We start from the raw sequence: 16,931 nt of genomic DNA, 5'->3' as shown, positions 1-16,931 counted from the left end.
ATATATGTATAGCTAAAAATGTATGGAAGAAGACATGGGCAAATAAGTGTCTAAATACAGTATTAGCATCAGCAGAGGATTGCGGTCGCGTGAGTTATAGTTGCCTACAGTAACTATAACGGGGGAATTTCATTGGTTTTTTATCAGTAAAATTTCCGCTAACTATAACATGTGTGAAACCTATGGTTTTTTCAGTGAATATATATATATATATATATATATATATATATATATATATATATATATATATATATATATATATATATATATATATATATATATATATATATATCTCACAGACACCCTCCGAGTACCGGAGCCTCCGACCCTTCAGGGTGACCTCTTCACAGTGGGCACGGAGTCGCCCACCAACCATAACATGACACACCAAATAGAGGTCCACTACTGGAGAAAGGCATTTATTCGTTGCACAACAGCGTACGCGCTTCCATTTCCTTACGCGTTTCAGCGATCTCTGCCGCCTTGATCACAGGTGGAAGCTGTTAATCATGCAAAGTGCAAAGTACGTGTTTTAAAAGTCATTAGATCACATGACCAGACCGTTACAACTTCATTTCCCATGATGCAGGTATGTTATTTTGAAGTGCAATAAGGAAAATCCTTTTCTGTTTACCTGCACAATGTTGGTATCAGTAAGTATATTCGTTGCTGGTCTTGTAAATAGTAATTGAAACGTGCTCTGAAAAAATTCTCCTCTCCAGCACGATCAGGAAAGGTGTCTCCCTTCCAAACACTCTCAGGATTCGCTGATAGCATGTCCTTTTGTAAGGTCTGAGAGGGCAAGTGGGTCATGCTCCTCATTTAATATTTCACAGACACCCTCCGAGTACTGGAGCCTCCGACCCTTCAGGGTGACCTCTTATATATATATATATATATATATATATATATATACTTCATAAGCAGGATGGGGAGAAGAAAGCAACAGGAAATAATGAAATAATGCTGGCTACTTTCCAGGATCAGAAGGTGCAATGTCAGGGCAGGTTTGAATATGCACAGGGAGGATGTGGAATGAAGGTAAGGGGGTGGTTTCCAATAATATGGATCAAAAGAAACTGAATTGCAGTATGGCAGAGTGAGATGAGTCACAAGAGGGTTTGAAATGGGTAAGCACAGGTTGGACAGAATGAAGTAGAAGATCCTCCTTCAAATTACGCATTTGTTGTACTTTGATCAAAGTGTGCCATCAGGGTCTTCGATGGACTTCTTCTGTGGTAGTCCTAATGAACAGGCTACATATGCTTGTCGAGTAATGAATATGCTACTTACCAGTATGCATCTGTTCTTGGCATGTAGGGCTGCTGACATTCATATCTGTGCATAGATCGCCGCCTAGTGTTGGGTCCGGATGATTGCACATTGTTGTCCTGGAAGAGTCTTCGAAGTATCACAAGATAGGTGACTCCTCCCCTGGACCACAGTGCGCATGGGCATCCTCTCCATCCTTAGATTGTTTTTCGCCATTGTGGCAGTGATGGAGTAGATACAGTAAGTGATGACCATGCTATACAGTAATTCTGAGTGCTGCAGCCGCTACAGGCGCCGGGGAGGAGGGTGGGCGATATGAATGTCAGCAGCCCTACATGCCAACAACAGATGCATACTGGTAAGTAGCATATTCAGTTCGAGGCATGTGGGCTGCTGAATTCATATCTGTGCATAGAATACATAGCAGTGCCTCCATTAGCGGCGGCTACCCGTGCCAGCTGCAGCAGTCTAAAAAAGAGTTTTGAGAACAGCCTGTCCTACAGCTGCCTGCTGTTTTGAGTGTACATCTACACAGTAGTGTTTGGTAAATGTATGTATAGTGGACCATGTGGCTGCTCTACATATTTCCTGTAAAGGAATGTTTCTTAGGAAAGCCATGGACGCCCCTAACTTTCGTGTTGAGTGGGCTCGTGGGGGAATCGTTAATGTGCGTTTAGCTTTTTGATAGTAAATTTGAATACATTTAACGATCCATCTGGCTATACCTGCTTTGGAAATGGCGTTGCCCTTGTGTTGTGGAGAAAAGGCAACGAAAAGTTGTTTTGTTTTCCTAAAGTCCTTAGTTCTGTCTATATAGTACAGGAGGGCCCTCTTTACATCTAGTGTATGGAGCATTCTCTCTGTGACATTTTGTGGATTTTGAAAGAAAACAAGCAGTTCAATAGTTTGATTCATGTAGAACTGCGATATCACTTTGGGCATGAATTTGGGGTTGGTACGTAGTACAACCCTGTTTGCGTGAACCTGTATGAATGGCTCTTGAATGGTTAGTGCCTGGAGTTCACTAACTCTTCTTAACGAAGTGATTGCTACTAGGAAAGCTACTTTCCAGGTGAGGAATTGAATCTCACATGAATGGAGAGGTTCAAAGGGTGGACCCATTAATCTGGTAAGGACCAAATTGAGGTTCCACACCGGTGCCGGTGGGTGTCTTGGGGGGATTACTCGTTTGAGTCCCTCCAAGAAGGCTTTGATTGCAGGCACTCTGAATAAAGAGAGGTGCTGCCTGTTTTGGAGATAGGCTGCTATCGCGGTTAAATGGATATGTATTGAGTTGTATGCCAGATTGCATCGGTATAGGTGTAGGAGGTAACAGATGATGTTTTGAATGGATGCGTCCAGCGGGTTAATGTCATTGTTGTTGCAGTAAATGACAAACCTCTTCTATTTAGCCGCATAGCAAGCTCTGGTAGTGGGTCTCCTGGCCTCCTTGATGATCTCCATACAGTCAGGTTTAGGTAGCCAAACTACTTCAGGAGCCAGATTGCCAGGTTCAGCTGTTGCGGATCTGGGTGCTGAATTTCGCCATGGTTCTGCGTTAAAAGTGCGGTTTTGATCCGCAGCCTTTGATGCGGCATCACGGAAAGTTCTAGAAAGGTGGTGTACCATGGTTGGCGCGCCCATGTGGGAGCAACTAGGATGAGTGTCAGTGAGTGTTGTCGTAGTTTGCGTGCCACCAGCGGTATTAATGGCGCTGGGGGAAAAGCGTACGCAAATCTGCCGGACCAGTTCATCCATATCGCATTGCCCTGTGACTGTGGATGTGGGAACCTGGCGGCAAAGCTTTGGCATTTTGCGTTTTCGTTTGTGGCGAATAGGTCTATCTGTGGATGACCCCACTGTTGGAAGTACGGGTGGAGAACTGACGGATGTAGCTCCCACTCGTGCATCTGGTGGCTGTGTCTGCTGAGCAGATCCGCCATCTGGTTGTCCTTGCCGGGGACGTGTTCCGCCATGAGGAATATTTTCCTCTGAATGGCCCACTTCCACATGCTCTGAGCCAGATGAGACAACTGTGGAGAGTGTGTTCCTCCCTGCTTCTGTATGTAGTACATGACAGTCATGTTGTCCGTCCGGATCAACACGACTTTGTTGCACAAGTGTACTTTGAATGCCTTCATGGCTAGGAAGATTGCCATCAGTTCCAGAACGTTGATGTGCATCTTCTTTTGTTGCGTTGTCCATAGTCCCTGCACTGTGTAAGTGAGTACATGGGCTCCCCACCCCTGGAGAGAGGTGTCCGCTGTCAGTATTATTTGTGGAACAGGCTCTTGGAACTGTCGGCCCTTGCAAAGGTTTTGTGGATTCCACCAATGCAGAGAGTTGTATGCCCGACCGCTCACCAACACTAGGTCTTTTAATTGCCCGTGAGCCTGATTCCATTACCGTGCCAAGCACTCCTGAAGCGGGCGCATATGTAGTCTCGCGTGCGGGACTATGAAAATGCAGGAGGCCATCATGCCTATCAATTGCATGAACACTCGCGCAGGAAGGGAGTGATGAGGTTTGAACTTTGAGATCAGCAGTTGTATGCTGTTGATCCTCACTAAATTTGGCTGAGCTGTGGCTGCCAGAGTGTTTATGGTCGCGCCCAGGTACTGTCGTACGTGTGCGGGTTGGAGATGTGATTTTGGGTAATTTAGTGAGAATCCCAGACTGTGAAGAAGGTGAATGGTGAGGGACATGTGGCTGGCACATTGCTGGGCTGACTTTGCCTGGACAAGCCAGTCGTCCAGGTAAGGGAAGACGTGAATGTGTTGTCTCAGTAGATGTGCAGCCACTGTTGCTAGGCACTTGGTAAAGACCCTGGATGCTGTTGTTACTCCGAAGGGGAGAACTTTGAGTTGATTGTGATGTCCCTGAATAGTGAACCTGAGATATTTCCTGTGTGATGGGTGTATGGGTATGTGGAAATACGCATCTTTTAGGTCCAGTGTGGCTAGGAAGTCTCCCTGACTGAGAAGCGGGAGAAACTGCTGTAGGGTGAGCATATGGAAATGCTCTGAGAGAATGTATTGGTTGAGGGGTCTCAGGTCTAGTATAGGTCTGAGCGACCCGTCCTTTTTTGGGATTAAGAAGTACAGAGAGTACACCCCTGTCCCCTGCTGGTTGACGGGCACGACCTCTATTGCACCTTTTTGCAGCATACTTAGCACTTCCTGCTGCAATAACTCCAAGTGCTCTACGGACATAGGACGGTGCTTTGGCGGTATGTTTGGTGGAGTGGACATTAATTCGAGACAGTAACCGTGCTGGATAATGTCCCTGACCCACCTGTCTGTGGTGATGGTTTTCCACGCTGACAGGAACCGTTGGAGTCTCCCCCCGACAGGTGTTATGTGGTCGGGGGGAAGGGAGAGGGCGTCACTGTTTGTTTTTAGGGGAGGACCTGGTGTTGCCGTAACCACGTCCTCTGCCCTTGGTGCTGGAGCCACGATATCCACCTCTGTTGGTTTTATCATAGGTACTTTGTGTGCCCCCTTTAGTGTACTGCTGCTGTGACCCCTGACTTCTAGCTGCTCCTCTATTCCCGGGGCGACGAAAGGAGCCACTACGAAACTGCTGCGTCTGCAGAGCCCCCATTGATTTCGCAGTGTCAGAGTCTTTTTTGATTTTCTCGAGGGTAGTGTCAACTTCAGGGCCAAATAAATATTCTGGGTTGACCGGTTGATTTAAGATATTGTTCTGAATCTCCGGCTTGAAGCCTGAGATTCTCAACCATGCATGTCTTCTCAACATGACGCTTGTGTTGATTGCCCTCGCCGCTGTGTCGGCTGCATCCAGTGCGCACTTGATGGATGCATTGGTAAGGAGTTGTCCCTCTCTGATGAGGAGCTCCGCAGCCTCTTTATATTCATCTGGCAAATGTTGGAGTAGTGATTCTAGTGTGTCGTAGTGGGACCTATCATAACGGGCGAGGAGTGCCTGTGTGTTGGCAATGCGCCAGATGTTCGCTGCTTGCGCTGCAATCCGTTTGCCTGATGTTTCCAGCACTTTGGACTCCTTGTCTGGGGGAGGAGCATCACCTGTTGTTTGTGAGTGGGCTCTTTTGCGAGCATTAGCAACCACCATGGAGTCCAAAGGTAACTGACCCCTAATGTACATAGGGTCTCCGGGTGCAGGCTTGTATTTTTTTTCAATCCTAGGGTTTAGCACCCGTGCCCTGGTTGTTTTTTTAAAAATGTCCTTTGCAGGTTTGAGAACTCCTTTTAACATGGGCAAAGTTTTGACAATTCTTTCGGAAGAGGCGAAAGTGTCCACCAAGAAGTCTTCTTCGACAGTGTCATAATGGAGTTCTACTCCATGATTGGCAGCAGCCCGTTGTATGAGGGCATTAAAGGCAGCAGTGTCCTCTGTGGGAGATGTCTTTATGTTATAAAGCTGCATGTCATGGGTATCTGGTGCGGTACCCTGGTCTGTGGTCCCATGCCTGATCTGGGTCTTGCAGGTGATCATCAGGATCGACATCCCCTGGGTAGGTGGTATCATCCCCTATATAGTCCTCTACTGCGTCTGCCTCTGAAGGCGTAGGAGAAAAGGACGGTGGATCCTGATGGAAGGGTTGAAAGTGTTCATGAAGCACTGGCTCTGACCCTGCCGGCAATTTATGTTTGAGAGGAATTTTGTAGGAGTCCAATCCCCTCTCTGGCGTGATTTTCCGCTTACGGAGCATCAACCTACCAGTGTTGGCGTCGATAAATTGTGGCTGTGAGGGCTCGAAATCTGTTTGTCCAGTGGATGGGGACTGTGTCTGGCGGACACGTGTCCGAATTTCGAACAGTTTCGGCGCCGTGGTCGGCGGCAACCCAAACGTGATGTTGGTCGGCGCCGAGGGTGCTTTCGAAGCCTTGTGCGTGTCGGGACCCGACGTAGAGTGGAGGGCTGCCCGTTCTCTGATGCGTTGCAACGATGCCAAGACCTGTTGCACGGTGAACGCAGATGGCCCTTTGGAGCCAGTCAGCCCCTTGGAGGTAGGCGTCGAAGCGGCACCTGACTTCTTTGCAGCCACGGGGTCATCGATCCGAACGGAGGTATCGACGCTCGTTGGAGTCGATGACGTGGTAGGCGCCGCTGTCTTCGACGTCATCGCAGACAGGGTGGCCACCTTGACTTTGGTGGTTGGGGCCGATGTCGTCGGTGCCAGAGGCCGAGGCGCCTTGTGGGGACCGAGGGCCTTCTTTTTTGGCTCGGCACCCGCATCCGCTGCGGTGAGCTCGGCACCGAAATCCCTTTTTGCGCGGTCGGAGCCGACGACCTTTGCCGGCGTCGAAGGAGTGGAGGGCTTCGAGCCGATCACAACCAGTTTTACTTTCGGTTTCGATGGAACTGGTGCGATGGATGGTTTCGGTTTCGCTGAAGGGAATCCAGTTGTCTTCGATAATAATGGCTCTTGCGAAATGTTCGAGGCCGGGCCTGAAGGCGGGGCCGAAGAACTGTGAGATTGATCTTGGGTAAGGCCCGAAGGCGATCCCTCGACCTGAGCCTCATGACGACGTATGTTTTCGGCCTCCGTATCGACGGGTTGGCCTAGCTCCTCGCTGAAGCTATCTTCCTCGGCCCCAAAGGCCTCATTGTAGTCTCCTACCTCTTCGACGACTTCTTCTCTCTGAAAGATCACCTCATCGTCGTCTTCCGATCGGGAGTCGTGTTCGGAAGCGGGGCTGGAGTCCACGTCTTCCACGCTCTCGGCGTCCTCGTCTTCGGTGCTAAAGATGTTGGCCGGGGCAGGCGCCGATTGCTGCGCCTCCAATCTCGCCGCCCGTCGATTCCGGTGAGTCTTCTTCGAGCGGAATCGGGCACAGGCCATACATTTCGACTCATCGTGATCCGGTGAGAGACATTTGTTGCATACCGGGTGGACGTCGATGTGTGGGTATTTCGCGTGGCATAAAAGACACCGTTTGAATGGAGTCCTCGATTCCATCGTCGATCGAAGTTCGATGTTCGGACCAAGCGGATCCGAAAAGCTGGAAGAAGGTGCTAAAGCACTAAAGAAACTAGTCGATACCGAACGGGAACAGTACCGACGATAACTAAAGGCCTTTTGGCCTTAAACTGAATTTTCCTAACTTGAGCTAAGATAAGCACATCCGAACCCAATGGCGGAAAAAAACAATCTAAGGATGGAGAGGATACCCATGCGCACTGTGGTCCAGGGGAGGAGTCACCTATCTCGTGATACTTCGAAGACTCTTCCAGGACAACAATGTGCAATTATCCGGACCCAACACTAGGCGGCGATCTATGCACAGATATGAATTCAGCAGCCCACATGCCTCGAACGTCAATTGATCCATTGGGTATGTGATAATGTGTCATGGTGCAGAGAAGCAAAGCTACAAACCTTATAGCTTGTTTTGTGCTGACTTGTAGCTTTCTTCTTGGCACTAATTAAAGTTGCAAATCAGTGTAATTGAGCGCTAACGTTTTGGCATCAATTTGCCGTTTAGAGAGCTTGGTCATCTCATCTCTTTGTGGTCGGCCTTAACTCCAAGACATTATCCTCAGTGCACGGAGAAGCAGAAACATGTCCATGGCTGTCGACGATCTTGAAGACATGATTAGTAGTTTGTACGTTGTTCTACATCCACATTGATAGCCATCTAATTTGGTCATGATAATGAGAGGATATTTGGGCAGGCTGTAGATGGTCCAGTCTAAGGCTAAGAAAGCATAGCTAGATAAGCCACGTCTTCCTTGATCCCGTCGCAATTCAGGACCTTCCTCCGTTTTGACGGTGCTTCTCGTATACTTTCCTTCCCGGAACACTTCTTTCCACACGTACCAGGACGTGTCACAGTGAGTCTTCTTACGATTATTACTGTTACTTCTTCACTTCTTTTCTCCTTCTCTTTTCATCCCATCCTCGTCGCCAATGAAAGGATCTCAATAAATGAGGAAGCCGCTCTCAATATGTAGAAGATATATTTATTCAAGATCCTTAGCAAACATCCATCACCGAGCAGTTGGGAGCAACGGTTTCAGGGAGTGCAGTTTAGAATGTTCACCACGTTCTACGGGAGTTCCAATGGTGGGGGTGCGTGGAAGAGACCAACAAGAACAAAACATAACACACACACCTACTGGAGAAAATTAAACTCCACATAAGTGGCTCAGCGCACACTTCAGGAATCCCAGTCTGAGAAACAGGAATGCTCATCAGAAGCAGCCCATCTGCAACATGCAAAGGACCGACGAAGGCCCCTGATTCTTGCAAAGAAGCATTAACACATGGAATGCGAGATCCATATAAAAAGACTTCTCCTAAGTCTTCAGCCAGAAAAAAGCATCCGCTCCTAGCTATAGAATGAAGCCTAACTTTGGTGAATTACCCAATGCTCAAATCCCATGCATCGAATCCAAAGCTGGCCCTCCAGATACAATCTTCTCTATTGAGCCGCAGGACAGCTTTTTCCTGCACAGTGCACAAGTGGTCTGAAACCCCAAATTCAAGCTGACCTCACATGTCACTCTTACTTGGTGCTTTGCAAGCATGAATTAATAAAAAAAAAGTGAGTAGGAGGACCGGGGGGTAGGTTTTCTCCTCCTTAAAACACTTATATACCAAAAGGAACCTGAAAGGTACCCAGTAAAACCTACCCTAATAGAGAGAATTTCAAACTAATGGGTAATTCTCTATGTTAGTTATCTCTGGAAAAACAATTGTTTTTCTTGAGTCCCCTCACTCACCTAGGGTTGCCCCAGGGTGACATGCTTCATCATAGGGGTCCTCCCAGGCATCTACTGCCTGAGGCGTGCTGCGACTTGCGAAGTTACGTAGGAGCACTTTTTGTTTAGACTATGTGTCGTGCTTAGTGTGTGGAGTGACTTATGTGAATATTAAAACCGCCTAGGTAGTGAGCTCTATTATTCAATTCTGCTCCTATCCGGTCGGTAAAATTAAAATGGGGTGAGAAACAGGGAATACAGTGACTATAATGTGTAACTGGCCCTAATTACTCGGTCGACATGTTTCGTGGTTACCCCAACCACTTCTTCAGGACCACACAGGGACCAGCCCTATGCGTGCCACTCCGTGAATAAATATATAAAGTGTTAGTACTTAATAGGTACTTGAAACATACGTACTAAGTATGTTTTTGTATTATACATACGATTTCATGTGGAAAAGTAATCAGATGGTCACATGAAGATGTATCTATGGAAAATAAAACACAGCAGATTAAATACATATACCTGTCCACTGTGTGACGTGGACAGGTTAACGATACTGCGAAGCTGTATTGTTGTGCTGTGATTCTCCTGCAAAAAAGTGCCTAATTTTAAGAAAAAGTGCTCTCGTGAAATTAACCGTGATTAAAAACATACAAACAAACATATAACACTTATGGCGTCTGTTTTGCACTCCACCTACTTAGTTGAAAGTATGAATATACTCCATGATGTTGCCAAGGTGGAGGGGCCTGTAGAAACCTGGTATAGAGAGGTAAATCGCAAATTATTGCGGGGAACCTGTAATGTAGGTAGTATTAGGAATAAAGACCGCTAATGCGTCTTTGCGATATGCGCTGCAGCACCCTGTGGAGAAAAACAGTTTCTATCTCCTTACTTGACTCGGCCGAACCTCCTGCCGAATGACCTGCTTAGCCCCAGCTACACTGCATCTTGGTGTGTGTTCGCTGTATTGTTTTTAAATAGTCACCCACCCCGCCAAAACCGGTTAATCTCGTGCAGGCGGTGACTAGACTGCTGATATCTGTGGGCGCCATGTTGCGTGTGATATACTTGGCAAACGTGACGTTTCGCAGACTTATTGGCGCGAGCGTCATGTTGCGTGTGATTGTTAACGAACATGGTCAGGCGCCATATTGCGTGTGGTCCGATTGGCAAAATGGATGATTTGGTGACTAATGGCGTGAGGGCCATTCTGCGTGTGGCTAATTCGCAAACACTGTGATGGTGATAATTTACAATGTACATAGACATATGTCTTCTGTTGAAGGTATTTTTACAGAATTTTTTTTTCTCGAAAAAAGCAGGTTATTTACCAAACAGAAGTAAAGTTACGGGTACGATTAATATGGTACAATCACGTGTTTTTCTAAAATGGAGTTGTAATAATTTACTCCCTGCTGTCCTCGTGCATATATCTTGATATATATATATATATGGAAATGTATAGTGATGCTGCTTCTACATAATTAGAGATTTATTCTGGTGATAAGGTAATTCTCTATATTTGGTAATCAGCGTCATTTGTGGTTATTCTTTTCTTTAGGGCAATTGTAATATCCAGAAGGCGTGCAGTCTTTTTTCAGTATATGTTTAACGTCTCAGCATACTCCATGGGATATTATCATTGAGTCCCTCGTCATCAGTTCATAGTTTATAGACCCATCGCTGTTCTTTCTCCAGGAGTCTTTGTTCTAGGTTATCTCCTACTGGGATTTTCTCTATGATTATCCAATGCATGTCATTAGGAGAATGCTTTTTTTCAAGAAAATGATTTGTCATTTTTGTACTCGCTCTATGGCAGCAAATTGTACTGCGGTGTTCACAGATACGTGTGCATGTCTTTCTGGTGGTCATGCCAACATAGTGCAGATTACATGGGCATGTAATCAAGTAGATTGTGCCCGCAGATTGGCAGTTTGTGAACGACCTGAGTTCCCAAGTCATTCCCGTATTGAAGGTAAAAGATTTCGTTTTCGTTGTCACATGGCACACACTGCAGTTACCACAGGGATGGTGGCCTGTGGGTAAGGTACTTGATTGTGTCTGTTTCAGGTCCATTTCTGGGCGTGTGTGTACCAAGATATCTTTTAGATTTTGACTACGTTTGTGTGAAAACATAGGTAAGGGTATATTCAGACCCCCACTGTTGAGGATGGGCCAATGTTTCTTCACCACTTTTGTGACTTTATCTGACATGGTATTATATGTAGTGATACAAATTGGCCGTTTCGTTGTGTCTGAATTGTCTTTTCCGCATGATTCCAGTAATGCTTCCCTATGGTTATTACCCGCTCTTTTCTGCGCATTTTTTATTATTGTTTTCGGGTATTTCCTTTGTTTTAGTTTGACTGCAAGGTCCTTGGATTGTTCCTCATAGTCAGCTCTCTCTGAGCAGTTCCTTCTCAACCTTAAGAATTGCCCGAAGGGTAAGTTCTCCTTAAGATGCCTAGGGTGGAAACTATCAAATCTCAGCAGACAAGTCTTCGCTGTCGGTTTGAAGTGAGTCGTGGTTCTTAACCCATCCGGTGACACATGTATGTGTAGGTCGAGAAAGACTAACTCAGACCTGCTCATAGTATGGGTAAATTTGAGGAAAGGGTCTTGTTGGTTCAGCCATTGAAAAAAGGTTGACGCCTCTTCCTCGCTGCCATTCCAAATTAAAAGCACATCGTCGATGTATCTCCACCAGCCCTTGATTTTTATTTTGTGTGGGTTCCTCTCGGTCAGGATTTTGTTGGACTCCAGGTGGTGGACATATAGTCCCGCCACACTTGGGGCGAAAGTACTTCCCATACTGGTACCATGTTGTTGGTTAAACAGCTGGTGTTCATACTTAAAGAAATTTTCAGTCAAAGCCCATTTGCAGCATTCCAACACGAAGTGCCTCGGTGTTTCATAAGCATCCACAAAGCCTTGGACTGTTGTATCTTCTCAGTAGCAGAGAGCACACACTTACGCATTTATGCCAGAAGCGTACCACCTCCGCAACTCATCAGTCCAGCATTAAAACTATTTACACTTTCAGGATTACACAGTAGAAAGGGGGCCCAAATCCCATTGTTCGTACACTATCTGAAACCACCACTTGTCCAAACAGTGACCAAAAAAGGAAGCTTGTCAATAATCATCACATTAGAGTTTTTGTTGCCGTGGAGGCAGGTATGTGTTGGTGTTTTTGTGTAGCGCTCAATCATCATAGAATATTTAGCAGAAGTTTCCAACATACAACCAGTGTACTTGTATCCAGGAGGTTACTGTTGATGCCACTTGGTCTGAGGAGGCTGTGGTGAGTATCAATGTAAAGGGGAGCACTCTATAAAATATACCATAATGCCATCTGATCTTCTATATACTCGCTCGCCTCATTTTCAGACCCAGGAAATGTTATCTGCGGAGCAAGAGCTGCTCTGCTTTTGGGAAAACGTCTTGAGACAGAACAGACGCAGGAAGGAGTGATATTGAAAGGTAATATATTGGTGACAATAGATCTCCAACAGATAGCTAAAGCTGTCTTAGCGAGATCTAAAAATAAAAAAACAGTCACACAGAATTGCTGTTAAACTTCCAACTAAAAGAAACCAGACTAGATCATTTCACTTTATGTGGCAATACCTAGCACTGTCGGTAAGCCTTTATTCATACATACAGCTATTTCCTGCTACTAGGAAGCACTACCTGGATTGTAACAATCATTGTTAGGGGAGCAAGCAAGGTATTGCACGAACAAGTAGAATTAATATCATAAATTAAGTGCATTGCCATAGCACCCATACATATCCTGGCCAGCATCTTTGACATCTTTCCACCTTTAGTCATTCTGTCTTAAGCAAATCGAAAGCAAATTAAAGAGGCTACACAAAATTGGCACACGCAGAGCTTAAAAAAAGACCAAATTATTAAACTCAGTGGAAATACAAAAATATATACATGCAGGCACTCAAGACAACATATATACACACAGCACCAAGGAAAATAAATGAAATTCACCTTCACTCATGGCGTAAACATATAAAAGTAGAACCGAACAATCAAATGCATTAGGAAGACAAACAAATATATATATATATACATAAAAGGGACGTCCTATAATTCACACACACTCATGTCATCTACTGACCCACTTCTGTCAGATTCTCTATGAATGACTTACCAAGGATGCCTTTGGACAGCATGCTGTGACGACGGACAATATTCCTGAAATCGTGTACTGTGAAGAGAGAGCGAGGCAGCATTAGTAGGATATAATAATACTCAGGATTCCGCAATCTCTGTATAAACTCCTGTCTCTAAGGGGCATATCAGCAAGGAGGCGATATAAAATTATTGCCGCTTTTGTGTCCGTTTTCGGACGAAAAGCGGTGATAATTTTATCGCCTTATCAGCAAGGTCACGCTATCGCGTGAATCCTTGCATTATCTCCCTTTCCCTTCACGATCACCTTTGCATCTCTAATGAGATGCAAAGTGGGTGTTCCGTCCTAAAATAACTGGAGAAATGTCACTAACCGACATTTCTCCAATTATCAATGGGCACGCTAACAAACATAGCGATAAGAAAAGTAGCGCTGACTTGGTTATCGCTACTTTTCTTACGCCTGCTTTTAGTTTGACTTAGCCATTATATCCAATGTAAGGTGGCTAAATCTGCCCTGCCCTATCAACAAGCTATCGCCAAACTTCGTGAGATTATCGCTGGATTTTCAGCGATAATCTCACATTTGGCAATTAGCGCTTGGAATGTTATCGCTTTTGAGATAAGCGTTGCTGATAGCACGCTATCTCAGCGATAAAATTCCACGTTAGCCGGCAATAATTATCCTAGCGCTAAGTGCACTTAGCGATAATTATCGTCGGTCCTTGATGATATGCCCCCAAATTCTTTATAATACATGGGATTCAGCAATCCCTGTATAAAATGTCTTTATAACACATGAGATTCTGCATTCCCTATATAAACGCCCGTCTCCAATTTCTACATAATACATGGGAATCTGCAGTCCCTGTATAAATGCCCGTCTCTAATTTCTTTATAATCAGCGTCTTGTGACGCACCCAGTCACCGATTATAAAGGAAAGACGTCTCGACTATTATATGTTATTACAGTTGAGTTCTGACGTCACAATGCAAGCTGGCTGATCCAGCAGCCGAGGTGAAATGTAGGGCAGGTCATGAAGCATAATTAAAGCAGCTGTTTAAAGCAACTGAAACGAAACATTGAGTTTCTTTCTTCTGCTCTATTTTCTCTCTTACAATGATGAGCAGAGAGAACATGTTTATTTTTGCACTCCTTAGATAGAGAGAATGTAGAATCTTTCTGCATGTCTCTACACATTCCAACTAGTGCAGTTTTTTTTAAAACTGACTTCTATTGAACTGTTTCTAATAATTGTTTGCAACAAATATCTAACAGGTTTTTGATGTATTTACTTGTGAACTATAGGTTTCATTTTTATTCTTCCTGTTTGCAAACATGCTCGTTCTTTCATGTGAAAAAGCTACGTACCAAGGTTTCAAGTGGTTTGTGGGGAAGGTGATGGTGGGACCATGTATTATTTGGTATAAAGTACTTCCTGGAGTACATGCTAAGGATATTGCAAGTCATCTCAGAGTTCTATAACATTATACAGTAACTCGGCTTCGGCCTTGGTCTTTTCTATGGTTATGGAAATCCTCTGTGACTTGCAATAGCCCTGTAATGTATGGCGGGGGTACTTTATCCCATATATAATCAGCAATTTGTGACACAATCAGTCATCGATTATACAGAAAAGAAGTCAGAACTATAATAGGTTGTTACCCTTGAGTTCTGGCATCACAATACCTGCAGTCAGAGCCTGTAACTGAGTTGAAGGACAGGTCAGGTCACGAAGCAGCTGTTTAAAGCAATGAAAATTAAACGTTGCTTTTCTTCTTCTGCTCTATTTGTCTAGCTTACAGTAACAAGCAGAAAGAACATGTTTATTTTGTACACTCCTTAGATAATTATAGAACAGTTAAAACCTGTTTATGCATTTTGAGCTACTGCAGCTTTTTGTTTTTATACTGACTTGAATTGAACTGTTTCTAATATCTTTTTTGCAACAAATATCTAATGGGTTTTTGATGTGTTTAAATTTGCATTAGAAGTTCTATTTTTATTCTTTATCTTTTCAAACATGCTCTCTCTTTCATATGAAGAGCTATATACCAAGGTCTTAAGTGGTTTGTGGAAAAGGTGATGGTGTGACCATGTATTATGTGGGATAAAGTACCCCGTGCTGCATACAGGGATTTTGCAAGTCACCTCAGAGCTCCATAACGTTATAAAGGTACTTGTCCTTCTGCCTTGTTCCTCTATATGATTATGGAACTCCTAGGTGACTTACAATATCCTTAAAATGTACTGCAGAGGGTACTATATCACTTATATAAAACTCACCCAGGAGCAAGAGGGGCCCTCAGGTTGTGTACACAGATAAGAATGAGTTTTATGATTATATAAACAGGTTCATAAAGGTAGCACCAATGTATTTATTTATTTTCATGGTTTTTATAGCAAGGCCTACGTCCATCAGATTGTCAGAGCACACAGCAACAACAGTGAGTGTATGCTTGATATACAGAGTGAACAAAATTATAAAAATACAGAAGTGAGCGGCATGGTTGATGGCCTTGCAATCCATAGTTAAATCACAGATTTCTACTCTGATACTGTAGTAAACATAATCTTACATCTGGCCAGAGCTGCATGCACCTTGGATATGAGGAACCGATGTGGAGCTGAACAGTGTAAGACATGACCGGAGTGTTTTGGTTCCACCACTGTGAAGAGGCCATCACTTCCTTCCTCTAAGAGAAGAAGTTATGACTCCCCTCCTGGTGGTGAGGCCTATGGGAATTAGGGGGCATGTGTATGAAAGTCTTACATCACTTTTGCAACAAGAGGTATATGTGTGATGCAAGACATTGAGTCAGATTTATGAAGCCATGCAGAGCCACATTGCTTGTCTTTAAGCGGCCTCATAAATCTTTAGTAAGACAACGCAGCGCAAATCACTGTCGTCTTACTCTGTGCAAGGAAGGTGTTCCATGGGTGTTGCGGTGGGTGTTCCCATGCAACTTCCATGGGTTGTGATGCATTCCCTGATTGATTGATTGATTGATTGATTGATTGATTGATTGATTGATTGATTCTCAGATTTGCAAGGACTTGTAAACCTGGGAATGCGTCAAAATGTTACGCCTCCTCAGTGCAGGCCTAATAAGGAGATATATATTTATTTATGCTAGTTTTTGCCTCTTTCTATGTGTGGTGTATTCTGCAGCACAGATAGGAGGAGGAAAACACATCTGGGTTGTTTTTGTGCAGGAAGGTGCCCCTTCCTGCATGAGAGCAATCCTGCCTACATCACAGGCTCCCTTGCACCATGGGGCAAGGGTGCCTGCATTGGTGCTAGGCTGCAGAAACGGCTCCAGCGCAGATGGAAAGGACAGGAATGCACCGTATTGGATAAATATAGTGCATTCCTGCCCTTTCACTTTAGCGTAGGATTAATGCAGCAAGGTGACTTGCTGCGCTGCCCTACACCAAAACCCCATGAATGAGGCCCTAGGAGTCTGGGAAGTTTAATGAGTAGAGATAGCAAATGGCCTGCTGTACTACATCCCTCAATTCAGTGTACAGAGGTAAATAGGTTTTCCCACATGGTATCCGTTGGCGTGTGGTATGAGCCAAAAGGCTACACTCTAGTGGAAAGTGCATGTGGTGTGTGGGTACATAATAGAATCGTATTAAAAAAATCTCAAGATGTAAACCAAATTTAAATATAAATTTTAACTGACTAATCAGAAGCAACAATGATTAACTCTGTTGTGGGCGCAGGGCAACACAAAACCTAAAGTAAGATTTACCAAGACAGGCGAGGCCACCTTGGAGTAATGCAAGGCAGCACAAGTCACTGCCC

General features: G+C 44.7%; 1 protein-coding gene across 4 annotated transcripts in view; it reads right to left on the bottom strand.

The window, feature by feature from the left end:
* Window positions 1-16,931, bottom strand: part of LOC146853824 (membrane-spanning 4-domains subfamily A member 4A-like) — a 302,455-nt gene that overhangs the window by 108,415 nt on the left and 177,109 nt on the right. For all 4 annotated transcript variants that reach the window (XM_085651812.1, XM_085651813.1, XM_085651811.1 and 1 more), the window contains exon 4: window positions 13,139-13,195. In XM_085651812.1, the coding sequence (XP_085507938.1) occupies window positions 13,139-13,195 (57 nt within the window). The remainder of the gene's footprint in view (window positions 1-13,138; window positions 13,196-16,931) is intronic.

This window comes from Triturus cristatus, chromosome 4_1, assembly GCF_964204655.1.
Source record: "Triturus cristatus chromosome 4_1, aTriCri1.1, whole genome shotgun sequence".
Classification (NCBI taxonomy): domain Eukaryota; kingdom Metazoa; phylum Chordata; class Amphibia; order Caudata; family Salamandridae; genus Triturus; species Triturus cristatus.
This window is presented reverse-complemented; position numbering and strand designations above follow the sequence as displayed.